An 18,033-nucleotide genomic window follows, 5' to 3' on the forward strand; every position below is an offset into this window, starting at 1 on the left:
ATTGTGAATCTCAGATTTCACTTTCTAACTTCACATCATGCTGAATTAAATTTGTCTCATTAAAGAATAGCATCAAGGACTTTTAGACTTTTTTTTAATTGTTATAGAACAGGGTTTATAAGCTCATGATATGAGTGCAACAGTGTGGTGCAGGTGAATTGACATCTATATTTCATGCTGATCCATCCCTGAGTTTATGTTTACATCTGGCTAATACCAATTTACATTCCTGGGCTCAGTAATTCCTTCCAGCCCATCCATGTCTGCGTAAGTTACACTTGTTACAAAGAACAGTTTTGAATATCAGCAGAAATGAGACAAAAAAACAATGCCAATCATAATTCTACAAAACTTTTTTTTTAATGGATCCCATTGGTGGAGCTCTCATATCTGGCGAACACTGATGGTTTGATTGTATCTCGTGGGCATAAAAATTCTACAAGACTGATGCGTTCATGAATTATACAGAATTGATAGCCAATAAAGTAAAACTTATTAACATATCTAAACTTTCCCCTTTTTACTGATTTATTTCTCTTGTTTGATATTACTTCACTTTTACGGACAGGACTGGTTTCTTCCCAGTTCCAAAGCAGCTAAAGAATTCAAGCCCTTGGTGAAAAGTAGCAAAAAACAACCCAAGATGTCAACCAAGAAAAAATCATCTACAAAAATTGGCAAGAAACAGAATGCACAAATGGTGTCAGAGAATGAGGTATCCTTCCTTAAGCAGGTCCGTGAGCCTTCAATAGAACGTGATCAATACAGATTTACTGATAGTGAGGAAGACCAAGACGAACAAGAAAAGGTGGGAAACTGGCGTCTCAAAAGGCCGAGTGCAAAAGCTGAATTAAAGACTGATCGAGCGATGAAATAAGCGACTCTGGAAGATAAAGGATTGTGAACAGATTATGTAGCTTGGCAGCAAAAAACAAATGTTACGGGCATTGATTAAAACACGATAACAGTTCTGCAGATAAATATAATTAGCATTTTGTCTACAAGTTTTTTAAAATTTTTAAATTGTGCCCTCATCCCCATTTATTATTGGGAATAAGGAATTGGGCCAGACCAATTTTTGGGTACAAGGTTGGAAAAGGGTAAGAAAAGAAAATCCAGGTTGTGTACATAGATTTAGCCAAGACTGTGGATGTGTTTTTGTGTAATGTAAGCCTTCCACCTTAAACTTCCTTAATAGTTATAGTTTGATGTCCACATGATGGAAATATTGTACTTTTTTTAGAAGGAGAGAAAGTTATCAATATGTCTTCACCTTTATATGAATAGGAATCTGGAGTCTGTCAGTATAAATTCACTGTGGGGTAAATGTGTTCCGCTTTTGTGCACAAATGGCTTAGAAGAGGCTAGAAGTCATTGCTGCTGTTTACTGGCAGCGATCAGGTTGCTTTATATATCCTACAGTCTGCCGCTTTATGCAAGGAAAGAATTCAGGCTAGAAATCCCAGTTTGACTGAACACCACCTAGTTAGAGGCATTCACAGGCAGGGAAGTGGGGTTGTGGTGTGGGGTGGTATAGGAATAACATTTCTATTTAATAAGACATCTTTTGGGTGGTAAATTTGAAACTTTAGCTACATCTTCTTACAGTGACTGGTTACTAAGTTGTGCTGATTTATAATGCCTTAAATCTTCAAGGCCAGGGATGAGAATACCTGCTGTAAGATCAATCTGATCTTTTGACATATTTTCTTACGAGAAGAAATTCTAGATTGTAGGTAATTTTGGTGGGCCACTGGTCGATTTCCAAAAAAAAAAACACTGCAAGTAAAAACTGCATCTTAGTTTGAAAGCAGTCTACACATGCACTATATTAAATACACTAATTTAACCTGCTTTATCCAGTTGTTACTTAAGAGGATATGTAATTACCAATAGTACAATATCCAGTTTATTCCACTTAACAGGAATACCTCAAACCTCCTGAGTAATGAAGAGTAAAACTTGTTATTTTGCTGTTTTTCAGTGTTTATAGAATAAGTAAAATTTAGACCAATCAATTTTTAAAAATTAATCTCAAGTTCATTTTTTAGTGTGCTGAATGTTAAACACTGATAGCAGTTTGAGCTGCATCCTCCTATCATGAGGAACTTGCTGTGACATCCAGTTAATTGGACATTATGAAGAATATGTTCTTTGATATGTGATGACATTCATTGTTTGCAATATGAAATTTATCACATAATATGGTAAAAGCAGTCTATTTTAATAAAATTCTGTTTTTCAAGTTCAGTCCTTTTAGTGTATCTTAGCATTAGTGAAGCCAAGTAAATTTAGAAAACAATCTTGTTAGAATAAGTTTTTAACAATTATCTTGATGAGCATACTGACTCTGTCAGTGCCAAAATGAGTCTAGTTTATTCTCTTGATATTTGGTTATTAACCTCTATGGCTGTATATTTCTTCCTCAGGAAGAGACCTCAATAAAGCTTGTCAACCTATAGCCTATATACGTTTTTCCTATTGCTCTCAACAGAGGCTGCTGTTGTAACTATCCTTTTGAAGCTCTCCTGGTTTTAGTGTGTTGTTGACAAAGGTTCTGACAAAAGGTTATTGACCTGAAACATTAACTCTCTTTCAGTCTCCACAGATGCTGCCAGGCGTGCTATTTCCAGCAGTTTTTGTCTTTATTTCAGATTTCCAGTATCTGCAGTATTTTGCTTTTGTAAGAAGGTATTAGGACAGGTAACCAAAAGCTTAATTAACAGGGTAGTTTTTAAAGAAGTATCTTGAAGAAGGAGAGAATGATATAGAGAGTCGAAAAGATTTAGAGAGGAACTCCAGAACTTAGGGCCGAGGCAGCTATTGACTCAGCTGCCAGTGGTGAGGTGAAGGAAATTGGGTATAATTTCCTGAACCGTGGGTGCCCTCCAGAACCTCATTCAGTTGGCTTCGTTTGTGAGCATAGGCTCTTGGCCCACCAAGGGGGAAGATGAACCCGATTCTGTCCTGACCAGATTTTCATTTTCCAGTAAGTATCACTGAAGAGTGATCATGAGTGAGAGCCATGACTGTTTGTCTTTTCCCTTTCCTGACCTGGAAGCAGTGAGACCTATTGTATCTGCATGGTGTGACAACACAATCAACAAACTCACTAGGGACTAGCTAAAAACCTAGTGATATTCAGGGTTTGATGCTATTAGTACAGTAAAGTACTTCAAAATAAATAAAGCATAAATTTATATAGTTGACACCACAAAAGGAAGTTACAGCTTTCAGATCATTTTCAGGAATAGTCACTCAGATAGTTGTGAATCTTTGGAATTCTGTACCCCAAAGAGCTGTGAATGCTCAGTTGAGTATATTCAAGACTGAGATCAACTACATTTTGGACACTAAGGGAATCAACAAATATGGTGGGCATCAGGTGGAAAGTGGAGTTGAGGTAATAAAATCAGATATGATCTTATTGAATGGCAGAACAGGCTCGGGGCAGTATGGCCTACTCCTGTTTCTTATTTTCTTATGTTTGTATCTTCAGTCATTGATGGTTTGGGATGCAGCCTTTTTTGTAAATAAAAAGCAGATGCTGTCTCTGAATTATTTTATTCAACAGAACCATGTGATGTGCCTTTAACTATGCTACCTTCTAAACAGGTACACTATTTGAATATAGTGCTTCTCAAAATCTGCTTTTACCTTTGTGTAGGCAATGAATAATAATTAAATCAGTTATGAACTGGTGCTTTTTACATTACAAAGGTACATTAAAAGCTTCCAACTGTTTTATTTTCTGAACACCAGGTTTTTATCTGTAATATGATTTCTTTTAATCTCAGTCATTGTCTTGTGTCCTTTAATATTGAAGAATGCAGTAAAGAATTTTAAATGTCATTTAAGATACAATCCTCCACAAACTTCCTCACTGATAAAAGGCTGCATAGTTATGGACAGCAATTCACACCCATTCTCGGGCAACATTTTTAGTGTCAAATTTCTTAAACTGTAGTCAGTTAACTCGACTAGTTAGTTTAGGAATTGAGCAATATTTTCTATCAAGCCTCATTGTGTTCACTATTGTTAACAAGTGCAGCAAGTAAACAAATTGATTGGAGCCAAATTTGTAGTTTGATCACAAATGGTGCCAAGTGTTTAAACTTGGGGAAATCCTCCCTTAAAATAAAATATCAGAGAAATTAAATGGCAGCAAACTCCTACACTGAAATTACTCCGTGGGATAGCAGTACTTAATGCAATCATCTGAAATTTCTGTCTTCACTATTTCAGCAGTGGCATTAACTCATTTATTGTAAATAGGTTAAAATAGCAGAGGAGAAATTGCAGATGAACATATTAAGTGTTCATACTCTAGGTATTTACTAGTAGATTTTAGGGGTTTATTGTTTTACAATGAAATAAGCAAATAAAGAAAAATCTGTATATACTGGAAGTATTACTTAAGGTGCTGGAAATGTACAGTAGGTCCATCAACATGTGAAAAGTAACATTACTGTCTTGAATAAAGACTCTTCACTACAGGGGTCTCTGTCTGAAATTTTTTTTTAAGCTGTTGACTGACCTGTGCATTTTCCAGCAATTCTTTTTTTTAACCTACCACTTATCACGCGTGTATAAGAAGTTCTTCACCTGCATTTCTGAGCTTCAAAAGTCTCCTATAATGGAGATTTTTTTTTAATAAACTTGTTCTGGGAGGACGGGGCAAGATACTGAAGTAAGTAAGTGTACTGTACTGGTATGGTGTATATCTACAAATATCTTGCCAGGTAGACTCTCCACAAAGTCAGTATTTGTGTTAAACTCCATCTTTCAGGAGGTGAAGGAAAAAGATGTGATTGCCCAGAGCTTCTGCATCTTGGGAATTTTATCTGTGGTTATGTAGCTCTCTTAGGAAATTGCATCATTTTGATGTATTAGGTGTTTTTTTTAATAAGAGAAACATGTATTTCATGTATGCAAAGAAGTATTTAAATTGGTGAAGAGAACTCAAATACAAAGATCAACTATTTGTATGTCAGTACAGACATTTGTTTAAATGTTTTATCTGCCTCTGATAAATGATACTGTTTATATCCTCTGAATTTACAGTAGTGAATGAAATAAACATGTAGACCGAACATGAAGCTTTGAAAACCTTGTGTTCACCTAGATTTTAGCCTACAAAATCAATGTGACATTGCCTCTCTTTTGTTTGTTTCTCCTTTCTAGTTCAGTGGTGAAAAATGTTAATGCCCCCCTCTTCAATCAGCCATGCTCCATTGTATTTGCTTGGATGGGGATTATCATATTTTGAACTTCTTTATGTATTTGTATTAGATTTTTTTGATGTGCTAAACCTAGTTCAGTTCTTAAACAGCAGTACATAATATAGCACAGTGTACAAAATAGATGAGCTAAATTGAACTTCTGTTACAGACATTATTTGGCACAATTTGTTACTATTGCAATTGTTGCACACTCTAGGAATACAATATTTGTTCAGAGCATCTAGAAAGTAATGATTCTGTTACTGTTTTAGTTAATCTTCTGAATTCTAATACTCATTAAGAAATGCAACACGTGAATCAGTGTATTGTATGTTTAATTTCAAGGGATAATTATCTTGCTTTCTCTCCTTTTTAAGAATATTCAAAATGGGTTCAGCTTGTTGGGCCTAATGACCTTTCCTGTTTCTGAAATATTTTCTCTATTTGTTCAGAGAGGTGCAATGTGTCCTAACCCACAGGTTTGATTTGTACAACCTGTTCTACTTGCCACCTTTGTGATTTAAACAATTTCTTGGTTTTAAGCATCCAGTTTTTATCTAACATAAAATATGATTTTAAGTGATCTGATCTGGGATATAATATTTGCCATCTGGCATCCTCAAGGGCAGTAGCACAAACAGATTTGCAAATGAGAAGTTGTACCTGGATTAAAGTAGCACTCCTTAAATTATGGGCCTAGTCACTGTTCTTAACCACTGTCAAAGCATCAAATTCAGAATTTAAAGTTTGGCATTAACAGATACACCTGAAACAGCCCTTGAGTAATTAATTTAATTAAGATCTAATGGTGACCTCTTAAATACAGGTTTCATTGTAAACACATCTGTGTGTTGGATGCTGCAAACTTACCACCTTAAATGTGCCCATGATCCAAAGTATAGTTAGGTATTAATGTGCTTGTAATGTAGTTGCTGGATTGACTGTTAATTAAAAAAAAAAATTGTATTATTAAGACTGCATTTTTTTGTTACTCTGCACACATTTACTGCAAGTCTACAGATCTCTTAAGGAAAATAACAATCTCCTTTGTCTGATTATACCAGCTAGTCTATATATTTTGCAAATATAACATAGCCACTAAATAATTAATGATGAGTAATATAATACCATATCGGCTGTTACTGAATTGTCATGTTTTTGTATAGATGGAATAGTGAAAAGATGGACATTTTCATTAGCTTAGTACATAAATGGCAGCCAGAAGTATCTGAACCAATGAGAGAAACTCTGCTGTATCTAGTATGTTACGACACGACCACTCAAGACAAAGCGCCCAATCAAAATATGATTCTGATTGCGGTGAGAGCAACGCACTGCCAATTCAGTCCCGTCACTCCGCAGATTGCTTAACATATCATTTTAAACTTTCCAAATTAAAGAAAAACCACAGCCGAATTGAACCATCTATTAACCCCCAAATGAGGCAAACCAAACCAGGTGTCTTTAGATCAACAAATTAACTGTTTATTAAAGAAAACTAAATTCTTAAACAACATTTTTTTTAAAGTAACAGAGTCCTTGTAGATTTACGCTGCTCCCGAAGTGGAATTTTCCAATGTGGAACAGTCCAAGGTTGCTTGAAGTCCTCACAGCCATCTGATGGGAAAAAACAGTTCCTCAATCATAGGAAACCCAGCAGCTGACGACGAACACCGATCAACACTTATTTTTTTAAATAATTTATCTGGCTTGACTTTTCAGAATTCTGAGAGTATAATAAATTGGTTTAAGTAGCCCAAGGGAGAGTTCTCCTATTTCCTTCAGTGCATGCTGACAAAACAGTCTGTGTCTGTTAACTGTCTCTGCAAAAGCCAGTTTTTCAGCTAGATTCAAAAGTCAATCGCAACATTGTATATCTTATTCTCGATTTCTGAATAGCTGTATCCAAGGCAACCACGATGCACATTTGAAGCTGGCTGGTTCTTCCACTCTGTATGGTTGTATCCAAAACAACCAGAATGCACCTTCTCAGCAACTCCTGAGGCTTGCTTATTCTTAAAATAGTACTGATCCTTTGCTGTCTTAAAGTAAAGACACACACTGCACTCCCCCCCCCCAAAATAAGGAGGTAAACAACTGGCCTTTACACCGAGCTGGGACCAGTGTTCTGGCGAGTTGAATAAGTAGGGCTCTAACAAGGGCTTTAAACTAAATAGTGGGGGCATGGGTGCAAGTGAGAGGAAATTTAAAAATGTTTAAGAGAAAGGACAAAGCAATATGCAGGGTAGTGATATGGACAATGATAACCAACCAGTGTGTGATAGGAAGGGCAGAGCATACAAACACAAGAGTGTACCAGCAAATAGGGTCAGAGTAGGGAAAAATGATAAAAAGACTGAATTAAGGCTCTTTATCTGCTGATAGCGTTCATAACAAGATAGGTGAATTGATGACACAAATAGAAATAAATGGGTATAATATGGCAGCCATTACAGAGACTTGGTTGTAAGGTGACCAAGGCTGGGAACTGAATATTCAAGGGTATTGATATTTTACAAGGATAGCAATAAAGGATGTGATTAGTACAGTAGTGAGAAATGATCATGGCTTAGAAGATCAAGATGTCGAATCAGTTTGGGTGGAGATAAAAAACAAAGGTCACTGGTGGGAGTAGTTTATAGACTGCCTTAATAGTAACTACACTGTAGAACAGAGTATAAATAAAGAAATACTGGGGACTTGTAATTTTTAAAAATTCTTTCATGGAATGTGGGCATCGCAGACAAGGCCAGCATTTGTTTTCTATCCTTAATTGCCCTTAATGAGGTGATGGTGAGCTGCCTCCTTGAACCGCTGCAGTCCATCTGGTGCGGGTCCACCCACAGTGCTGTTAGGGAGGAAGTTCCAAGATTTTGATCCAGCGACGGTGAAGGAACGGCGATGTAGTTCCAAGTCAGGAAGGTGTGTAACTTGGAGGGGAACTTGCAGGTGGTGGTGTTCCCATGTGTCTGCTGCCCTTGCTCGAGGCGGAAGAGGTCGCAGGTTGGAAGGTGGTCAAAGGAGGTGTGGTGAGTTGCTGCAAAGCATGTTGTCGGTGATGCACACTGCTGCCACTGTGCATTGGTGATGGAGGGAGTGAATATTTAAGGTGGTGGATGGGGTGCTGAAAGGTGCTGCAATAATGGTGGGCAATTTTAATCTTCATGCGGGTAGCACAGTGGCGAAGTGGTTAGCACCGCAGCCTCACAGCTCCAGCGACCCGGGATCGGTTCTGGGTTCTGCCTGTGTGGAGTTTGCAAGTTCTCCCTGTGACCGCCTGGGTTTCCTCCGGGTGCTCTGGTTTCCTCTCACATGCCAAAGACTTGCGGGTTGATGGGTAAATTGGCTATTATAAAAATTGCCCCTAGTGTAGGTAGGTGGTAGGAGAATTCAGGGGATGTGAGAGGGAAAATGGGTGATTAATTTAGGATTAGTTTAAATGGGTGGTTGATGGTTGGCACAGACTCGGTGGGCTAAAGGGCCTGTATCTCTATGACTCTATATAGATTGGACAATTCAAATTGGCAAATGTAGCCTTGATGAATCATGAGAGTGTATTCAGGGCAATGAGACTGGATTAATTAATAATCTCAGGAAGAGCGATCACAACATGATAGAATTTCACATTAAGTTTGAAGGTGAAAAACTTGGGTTTGAACCTAGTGCCTTAACATTAAATAAAGGCAATTATACAGGTATGAAAACAGAGTTGGCTAAAGTGGACTGAAAAAATAGATTAAAAAGTAAGATGGTAGAAAAGCAGCTGCAGGCATTTAGGGAGATATTTCATAACTCTCAACAAGGATGTATTCCATTGAGAATAAAAGACTATGAGTAGGATGAATCATCTGTGGCTAATTAAAGAAGTTAAGGATGGCATCAAATTGAAAGAAAAGGCATACAATTCTGTGAAGATTAGTGGTAGGCCAGAGGATAGGGAACATTTTAGAAACCAACAAAGGATGACAAAAAAAAGGGAGAAATCAGAATGAGAGTAAACAGGCAAGAAATATGTAAACAGACAGTAAGGCTGGAATTTTATGCCCCCCCCAAAAGAGTGGGCTGGTGGGCAGGGGAGGGCGTAAAATGGAGTGGGAGGCTGGGAAACTCTTTCCCGACCTGCTCCTACCTCCGCTGCCAACTTACGCAGGGCGACGGTGGCGAAAAACTGCCCACCTGCCCCAGGGCAATTGACAGCCATTTATAGGGCCTCTGCCTGGTGGCACGGGGATTTTACAGTTGGCTGACGGGTGACTGATGCCTCCGAAAAGCCGCCTTATAAAACTAGCTGGCATTGGGGGGCACCCTCCTGATCGGGCACCCTGTGCCCCATGGAGGGCCGCTCCCAAAGCCCCAACCTCCCCCAATGCCTAACCGACCCCTACAACTGAATAAAAAGCAAGAGAGGAGCTGAAGTAAACATTGGTTGAGAACATAGGAAATAGGAGCAGGAGTTAGGCCATTGTCATCGGTTCCTTCGATGACCATGCTTAGTGGTCTGTATTCTTCTTGGGGTGCAGGCCTTCAGTTTTCTTTAAACTGATTTTTAGCCTGAAGAGTTGTGCCACCTCGGAAAAATGTGTTGTGATACTTTGCAGGTCTGACTGACTGTGGGCCAGGACAGCACAGTCAGCAGAGGAAAGAAAGTCACGGATGAGTTTTTCTTCCGTCTTTGGGAGCCTGAGCTGGAAAAGGCTTCCCTCAGTCCTGAAGCATATGTAAACTCCCTGCTTAAGGTCTTGTGTTGCCTGCTGCAGCATCATGCTGAAAAAGATGGTGAATAGGGTTGGGGCAAGCACACATCCTTGCTTCACGCCATTGGAGATACGGAAGGGACTTGAGAGGTTGCTGTTTTGCTTGATTTGTCTGTACTGATTTTCATTAAATTGTTTCACCATGGCCCGGAACCTGGATGGGCATCCAAGTTTTTCAAGGATTTTCCAAAGATAAGACTAGGGAAATAATAATGCGGAACAAGGAAATGGCAGAGGCTTTTAACAAATATTTTGTATCTGTCTTCACAGTAGAAGGCACCATGAGCATCCCATTAATGGTAGAAAATCAGGACAAAAGGGAGGTCATTGAATATATTCAAGGCTGAGTTAGACAGATTTTTGATCTACAAGGGAGTAAAGGGTTATGGGCAACAGTCAGGAAAGTGGAGTTGAGGCCACAAACCGATCAGCCATGATCTTATTAAATGGTGGACCAGGCTTGAGGGGTCGAATGGCCTACTCCTGCTCCTGTTTCTTATGTTCTTATTAAGTGCCGCTTGATAGTACTATCAACAATACTTTCTATCACTTCTTATGATTGAGAGCAGCCTGACGGGGCAGTACAGGAGATACTTGGGTAATTTTCCACATTATCCTATAGATGACAGTGTTGCAGCTGTACTGTCATGGAGCAATGAGGTCTGGCAGCATCTCTGGAGAGAGAAACTGATTAATGTTTCTGGTCAATGATCTTTTGGCAGAACTCTGAAAGGTCATCAGAACAGTTTTTATTTCAGATTTCCAGCAGCTGCAGTATTTTGTTTTTGTACTAGTATGGGCTATAGGTTCACTTCACAAATAGTTCTTTGCAAGTGACAGTAACTTTCAAAGTATCTGATTAATAAATCCACTTTCACAGTCCGTCGTGGTGGGAGTTGGACTGAACATGTTTAAGGTGGTAGTCTGAATTAGGATTGCCAGTGTGGAGGTTTCAATACAGAATTTAATAATTCCAACTGCCCTGTCGAATCAGTAACAGCCTTTTCTGTGCTCTACTGGCTGTTCCCAGGCACGCACACTAATACAAACATCAACTGCTGCTGGAGGACTATCAATTCGGTGAAAGACGCCCCTTTGTCTGCCCGAAACTTGCTGGTCTTCCAGCGCAAAGTGTTGTCCACGACCGAATGTTGCAGACTGGCACATTCCAAGGTCCAGGACTACGTGCTGAGGGACGCACTAAAGCTTGGGGCAGCCGCAGCAAAGGCTCAATGGGGAAAGACCACAGTGTAAGGTCCCCCCACCAAGCTGAACTGAGGGGCTGGATCCATGGGAAACCCCTCGAACTGTATCGGAGAAATTTTGTGTGCTGTAAATGTAAAAATGTATATGGCATGACAATGAAATGGAAGGGTTGTGAGGCAACTCATGATTGTATAGAAGGTAACTGATCACCTTTGCACTGTTTGTATTTTTTGACTTGATGCTGTTTTAAACTGTTTGGGAATGTAATTTTTACAGATTTTTATGAATAAAGTATATTTTGGAAATAAAAAAAACAGCCTTTTCTTCAGTCTCCACTATTTTTCTTAAGCACTGTAATTTATTATTTTATAAAATGAAAAACACATTTTTACTCCTGGGTTGCTCGCGGCAGCATCTAGAAAATCAAAATGTAATTGCTGGAAATTTCAGGTCAATCTTGAAGCGCTGGCGATTGTGGTTATCTGGTACTGTAACCACGCTGCTTGTACCACTACAACACGAACTCTCAATGTTATAACGAATTGGCGTCAGTGTCAGGAAAAGTAGACGCTGAAGTTCGTGATTAATCAGTATGGATATTAAGAAATTATTTCATTTTGTTTACTTTTGCGTCTTGTTCGGTTACTGGAAATTAAACTTTGAGCTAAAAATATGAGGCTGAGGGAAGAACTGCAACTAATTGAATTTTGGTTATGATGCCATTGACTGCAGCTCGCAAAAAACCTCCTTGGATGTTCTGGCAAACCTCTAATGAAATCCGGTAACTTAATCTTACCCCGCGTGGTTGCAGTTTACGGCTTGACAGAAATTGACATAAACCATTGCCAGCCCCGACTGCCAGGATCCGGCCCCAAGTTACAATCAGACAATGCGACTTTTTCTGACGCCAGTATTAAAGATGGCGGTGCAACCTTCAAATCGGCATCAGCAGTGGCGCCTCTCTCTGGATCCGCCAACTGCACGGTCGCTTACCTATGACATCGCTGTATTTCAGGCTCGGCCGGCAGCGTCGTTGTTCTGCCCAGCTATTCATCATACGTTACAGTAGCGCAGTGGTTAGCACTGCAGCCTTACAGCTCCAGCGACCCGGGTTCGGTTCTGGGTATTGCCTGTGACTGCGTGGGTTTCCTCCCGCATGCCAAAGACTTGCGGATTGATAGGTAAATTAACCATTGTAAAAATTGTTTAAAAAAAAGGTAGGAGAATTGAGGGGATGTGGGAAATGAGATTAATATAGGATCAGTATATCAGGTCGGCGCGGACTCGTTGGCCGAAGGGCCTGTTTCGGCGCTGTATTTCTCTCTGACTCTACGTCATGGCAGACCGCTCCAGCCCGGGCTCTGTATGGTCAGCCAGAGTGTCAATCATACCGGCTCGGCTAAGCCCCGCCTCGACGGTGGCTCGCTGGGTGTTTGGCAGTCAGAGTGTTAAATGGCCTGTGAGAAAGGTGGTAGGGGGGGGGTGGAAAATTATACAAAATAACGGCGGGTTAGTTCCACGTGTATCCGGGTCTGAGCTTCGTTTTCTTCTGTTCAGTCTGCGGACGCCGGGGGGGGGTGGGTTGCGATGAGACAAGGTAGCAAAGCTTTTATATTAATCTCAGGCCGCGGGCCTCTCACTCACTCAAAGCTCCAGGTACCGGCTCTGTCTTTTCCTTTCCGGGCTGAGGAGACTCGGTGCCCGCTGTAGCCGGCACTGTAACACCGGGATTATTAGCAGAGCTGGATTGAAACTGATTACATCATCTGTCTCTATCCAGCCAGCCGAGTTTCACTGCTCATTCCACCACTTCACTGCGGGTGCGGGTTTTATGCAGGTGTTTATTTTTCCCTTTTTCACTTCCAAGGACATTGATTTATGCTGCACAGGAACACCACAGGTAGCTGCTCAAGTTCACATTCTTCGTGTGTGAGTGTAGCCGTGCTATTCGACCGTGAAAGCTTACACCATCAAGAGTTACTGAATAATGCAGAACACTCCTGTCTTGTCTTCCCCTCTTCGTCCCTTGCAAAAACGCTCAAGTAGCTTGATACCATCCTCATCCACCAGCCAAACATCTATTCTCTCCATCACAACAGTTTGCATTTATATAATGCTTTTAATGTAGTAAATTCCCCAAGACACATCACAGGAGCATGATCAGACAAAAACTGACCCTAAGCCAAGGATAGAGATATTGGGATAGAATACCAAAACCTCAGTCAAAAAGGTAGTTTTAAGGAACATCTTAAAGGAGAGAAGTGGAACAAGTTGTTTAGGGTGAAAATTCCAGAGCTCGGGGCCTAGATGGCTGAAGGCTTGGTCACTAAGGGTGGAGTGAAGGAAGTGGGGGATAAACGAGGCCAGAGTTGGAAGAATGCAGAGTTCTTGGAGGATTTTGGAGCTGGATGAAGTTAGAGATAAGGAGGAGTGGAGGCATAGGATGGATTTGAATACAAGGATGAGAATTTTTAAATTGAAGTATTAGTGGGCTGGAGCCAATGTAGGTCAGTGAGCACAGGGGTAATGTGAGAATAGAACTTTGGGTGAGTTAGGATATGAGCAGCATAGGTTTGATGAACTTAAGTTAATGGAGGATGGAAGCGAGGAGGCTGGCTAGGGAAGCATTGGAATAGTCAACAGAAAGTGCTGGAAATATTCAGGACAGGCAGCATCTGTGGAGAGAGCAGCAGAGTTAACGTTTCAGGTCTGTGACCTTTCATCAGTTCTAATGAAAGGTCACAGACCTGAAACGGTAACTCTGCTGCTCTCTCCACAGATGCTGCCTGACCTGCTGAGTATTTCCAGCACTTTCGGTTTTTATTTCAGATTTCCAGCATCTGCAGTATTTTGCTTTTATTATATTGGAATAGTCAAGTTTGGAGTTAATCAAAGCATGGATGAGGGTTTCAGCAGCAGACCAATTGAGGCAGGGGCAGAGGTGGGTGACATTCACGAGCAGACACCCTGTTCTAACTTTTCTTTCATTTCTCAGAATTTCTTTGCATTTTTAATATGCATTTTATCCTAAAATACTTAAGGATAGCTGCTTTAAAATTTAGCAGTCTTTGCTAGATAACTCAAATTCCAAAAACAAAATATATAGTAACTAATATTGTGTCTGAAATAATGTTTCATTCTTATTGTTATCTTTGCTATTAGGATATCAGTGGTATGCCAATGTATCAAAGTTTCACCACTCTACTTCCAGTATGAGTATAATTTTGTTGAATATTTTTATTTGCAATAATTGACATAGTTTGAGATATATTCAGTGTATTTTGGTCTAACTGAAGTTGATCCCGTTCTTCTTCCCCTTCTCTTTCAGTGCTTTCTGAAACCTTTCAGTGTGTTTTTCACATTGAGGATAGTTTTGTGCTTTGGGTCCTGACAACTAGAACTAGGCAAACTCTTTCACTTAGGACCCTTGGAGCTGAGAGATAAAGGAAATTTTTAGCACATAACTTAGGTTTGGAATCAAACTCAGGACCAGTTGGATTGACAGCTAGTATTCTTGTTAGTGTTGCAGATTGGGTACTCACTCAGTAAATGTAACCTAAAATGGCAAATGCTGTGTTTTAATATATTTGTATTATTTAATGTTGCCCTAAGCTTTGTTATACCAACTTTGGTGTACAACACAGTTGCTGATGTGAAATTTGATTTGGTAACCAATTAAAAGAAAAACAGCCCAGTGGCCTCAAATAATGCTGTGCCAATTTAAATCTGCTCGAAAAAGATGGAGCAATACTTAAGATGGTTCCTGAGATGCTGAAACAATAGAAGTGTTATCTGTGTAATACCATTAATAAAGTATTTTAATAAGTTGCAATAACATTATCTTGATGATCTGGGACTTTCTTTGATTACTATTGGGGTCATGGGGAAATTTCCAGGAAGTATTACTAGCCAAATGAGTAATTTAATATTATGTGTTCTGTGGAAGGAATGGGCATAAGCCTCCAAATGACTTCTCTTGAATTCCTAAGTTCTCTGCATTTTGGAACTGGAGTTTATGATCACTGTTAAAATTATCAACGTCAAGAATAAAACAGTGGTTGAAGCCCAGCACCCAAACTATGCATGGAGTATGCTGGTTAGTTGGAATTTTGGTTTTGTGATATGAACTGTGTGTCATCTTTAACTGCAGTTCTAAACTTGAAGTTTTCCAATCTGTTTCCTAGATTTTAATGAAATTGTTGAGCCTGAGCTGATCAACTGCCTGAAGTGTAGAAGGAGGAAAATACATTTATGGAACCCAATTTTCAGGCAACCTGTGAGGCTGATGCAGAAGAAGCGCAAAAAAAGGTTCTGTCTATAGAAACTGCACAAACTTCTGCAGGCACCACGTCCCAAGTAAATAATGATGGATTAGGACCTGCAGCCAGTGATTTTCACGTGGAGATCCCTGCTGAGAGCTGTGTGCATTTAGAAAAAGACGCCATGTGTATGTCTGGCATTACAGAAAGAGGCTGTAAGAGTATTTCATTTATATCTGAAGCATCCAAACAAGTTGCTAAACCAATGGTTGCTATTAAAACATTAGTGCAAGCAGCGACTGGAAACAAAAGGCAACATCCACAAAAAGACAAAGGTCTGTTGGTCTCTGGTCTAAAATTAACAAGTGACCTTTTCACCACAGATGTGATGACTTCTGGAGTGTCTGCAGATGAAAACTGCCTAACTGTTGGTACAACCCTTTTACAGCGAAGTGCTAACATTAATAGGGAGAAATCCAAATCTGCAGATCACGTCTTACAACTTGGAGATAGTCATTCCACTGTGGGTAAGAATACTGTGATACGTGCCAAAATCTCTTCAAAAGATACCAATCTCCCACCTGAGACTCTAGTAGTTTCACAGCCCAGTACTTATGAGATAGAAGGGCAATCGAGGAAAGAAGGAAAAGATCAGCTGTTTGATCATTTAAAACATTCTGCTGCAGATGAGAATACTACAACTCTGAATGAGTCTGGAATTGATTCTTGTCTAATTGCTGTTACATTACCTATACATCAAAATACAGGCAAAAAACGGGGAAGATGCAAAAAAAAGCAAAGTAACTTGATGGGTAATCCGGCAATGGACCTCTCTAATACAGCTGTGAATGGTAGTTGTAGTGAAATGGGAACTGATCCTGTAAACATCCCTAAGAAACGAGGAAGAAAACCTAAAAGTGCAATGGTTGCAAAAGAAATTCTTAGTCACAGTAACACTGAAAATGGTGACAATGAGGTGGGAACTCCTGAACCAATGAAGATCCCAAAGAAACGAGGAAGAAAATCTAAGAATGCAAAAGCAGTGTCTGTTGAAGGAATAGTGCCACAAACTCCAGCAAAGGGGGTTTGTGATAGTGCTAAGGATGGTGGTGACATTGAGATGGGAACTCCTCAAACGGTCAAGATTCCAAAGAAACGAGGAAGAAAACCTAAGAATGCAAAAGCAGAGCCTGCTGAAAGAGTAGTGCAGCAAACTCCATCAAAGAGGACTTGTGATAGTGCTGAAAATGGCGGTGACAGTGAGATGAGAACTCCTCAACCAGTGAAGATCCCTAAGAAACGAGGAAGAAAACCTAAGAATGCGAACTCAGTGCCTGCTGAAAGAGTAGTACCACAAACTCCATCAACTGCAGGTGATAGTAATGCTGAGAATGGTGGTGACAGTGATATGGGAACTCCTCAATTGGTGAAGATCCAGAAGAAGAGAGGAAGAAAACCTAAAAATGCAATGGTGCCACAAGAAGAGAATACAGATACCCATGGGCTGCTGAGGCCGATTGTCCAGAGATTATTGGAAGCGAGCGGTGCCGATGATGAACTAACAGCAAGTGGCCGACCAAAGAGGAGGGCAGCCAGAGCGTAAGGAAATAATCTTTTGTTGGCTATGCACACATGTTTGAATTCTGGCTATGTGTTCCTGGTAGGTGAAACTCCCTGCCAGAAGTGTAAAGTTGGAAACTTATTCCTCCAATCTCAACATGAACAAAATGTTTAACTATAACATAAATCGGACAGAGATCAAGACACTAGAATCAGTTTACATTAAGCATGAAACAACCATTGAGTGTATCACTGATCAGTATTTGTTGCTGAATGGGTGTAGTGAAGATCATATGGTCTGTTTGTTTCTCCCCACATCGTAATCTATGGTTTATCTAAGGTTGAGTTGACGTTTGGCGATAAATGGATGTGCCTTGTTGTCAAGGCGTTGGTGTACTGTAGGGCACTGCCAGCCATCGTTAGGACATGCTCACAGTGTCCCACGCAGTGAGGACACGGTCACGCTCACAGTGTACCACGCATTTTTTCATGATCTCAAGCAGGAGGTGCTGGGTTATTTCCTCATACAATACTGAGGAAGGAGTAATAAAAGGGCAAGTTACCTCAGGACAGTCTCTGATTTGGAAACATAAAAGCATTCCAAGCAAAAAAAAATGGAATATGCTACTTGCTATATTTGAATGCTTGGGTAAAGGGAGGTGATGAGCTATTTGACAGAATTTTCATACTTTAATTCGTTTGTGGGATGTGAGCGTCACTGGCTAGGCCAGCATTTATTGCCCATCCCTAATTGACCTTGAACTGAGTGGTTTCCTAGGCCATTTCAGAGGGCGTTTAAGAATCAACCATATTTCTGTTGGTAATATGAGCAAAACTATTACAAAAATAAATTGATAATATTGTAACATTGGTTTCTTTTGGAAGTATCTTTTGTTTTTGAATTGTGCAAAAGTCAATACTCTTTTTAAAAAAAAATTACAACTTTACATATTTTTATCTTCCCCGCGCCCTCCCTCACCCCGTCCAACAATCGTCACTTTATCTCCTCACATAGGAAACTTACTGGTTCTG

The 18,033-nt window shown here is 40.0% G+C and overlaps 2 protein-coding genes and 1 long non-coding RNA gene across 10 annotated transcripts in view; 2 read left to right on the forward strand and 1 right to left on the reverse strand.

Moving 5' to 3' along the window:
- The window catches only part of znf512 (zinc finger protein 512), a 75,469-nt gene extending 69,310 nt beyond the window's left edge, over positions 1 to 6,159 (forward strand). Inside the window, exon 17 of the mRNA XM_068024083.1 lies at positions 569 to 6,159. Within this exon, the coding sequence (XP_067880184.1) occupies positions 569 to 877 (309 nt within the window). The 3' untranslated portion in view covers positions 878 to 6,159. The remainder of the gene's footprint in view (positions 1 to 568) is intronic.
- On the reverse strand, positions 376 to 12,532 carry LOC137357857 (uncharacterized). Its single transcript, XR_010971193.1, has 3 exons — positions 12,176 to 12,532; positions 6,093 to 6,163; positions 376 to 883 (listed from the first exon to the last, which is right to left on the reverse strand). It is a non-coding gene; the product is annotated as an uncharacterized lncRNA (long non-coding RNA).
- Positions 12,200 to 18,033, forward strand: part of gtf3c2 (general transcription factor IIIC, polypeptide 2, beta) — a 144,830-nt gene continuing 138,996 nt past the window's right edge. For 4 of the 8 annotated variants that reach the window (XR_010971192.1, XM_068024076.1, XM_068024081.1 and 1 more), the window contains exons 1-2: positions 12,200 to 12,363; positions 15,367 to 17,040. Coding sequence is in view for 7 of the 8 variants with exons in the window: in XM_068024076.1 (XP_067880177.1) it covers positions 15,434 to 17,040 (1,607 nt within the window). In the remaining variant the exon portion in view is untranslated. Of the gene's footprint in view, positions 12,364 to 12,777; positions 13,083 to 13,109; positions 13,413 to 14,082; positions 14,124 to 15,366; positions 17,041 to 18,033 lie in introns of those variants that run through there. The other 4 variants (XM_068024077.1, XM_068024078.1, XM_068024079.1 and 1 more) reach the window with 4 other exon arrangements.

The sequence above is a fragment of the Heterodontus francisci genome, chromosome 3 (genome assembly GCF_036365525.1).
Source record: "Heterodontus francisci isolate sHetFra1 chromosome 3, sHetFra1.hap1, whole genome shotgun sequence".
Classification (NCBI taxonomy): Eukaryota; Metazoa; Chordata; class Chondrichthyes; order Heterodontiformes; family Heterodontidae; genus Heterodontus; species Heterodontus francisci.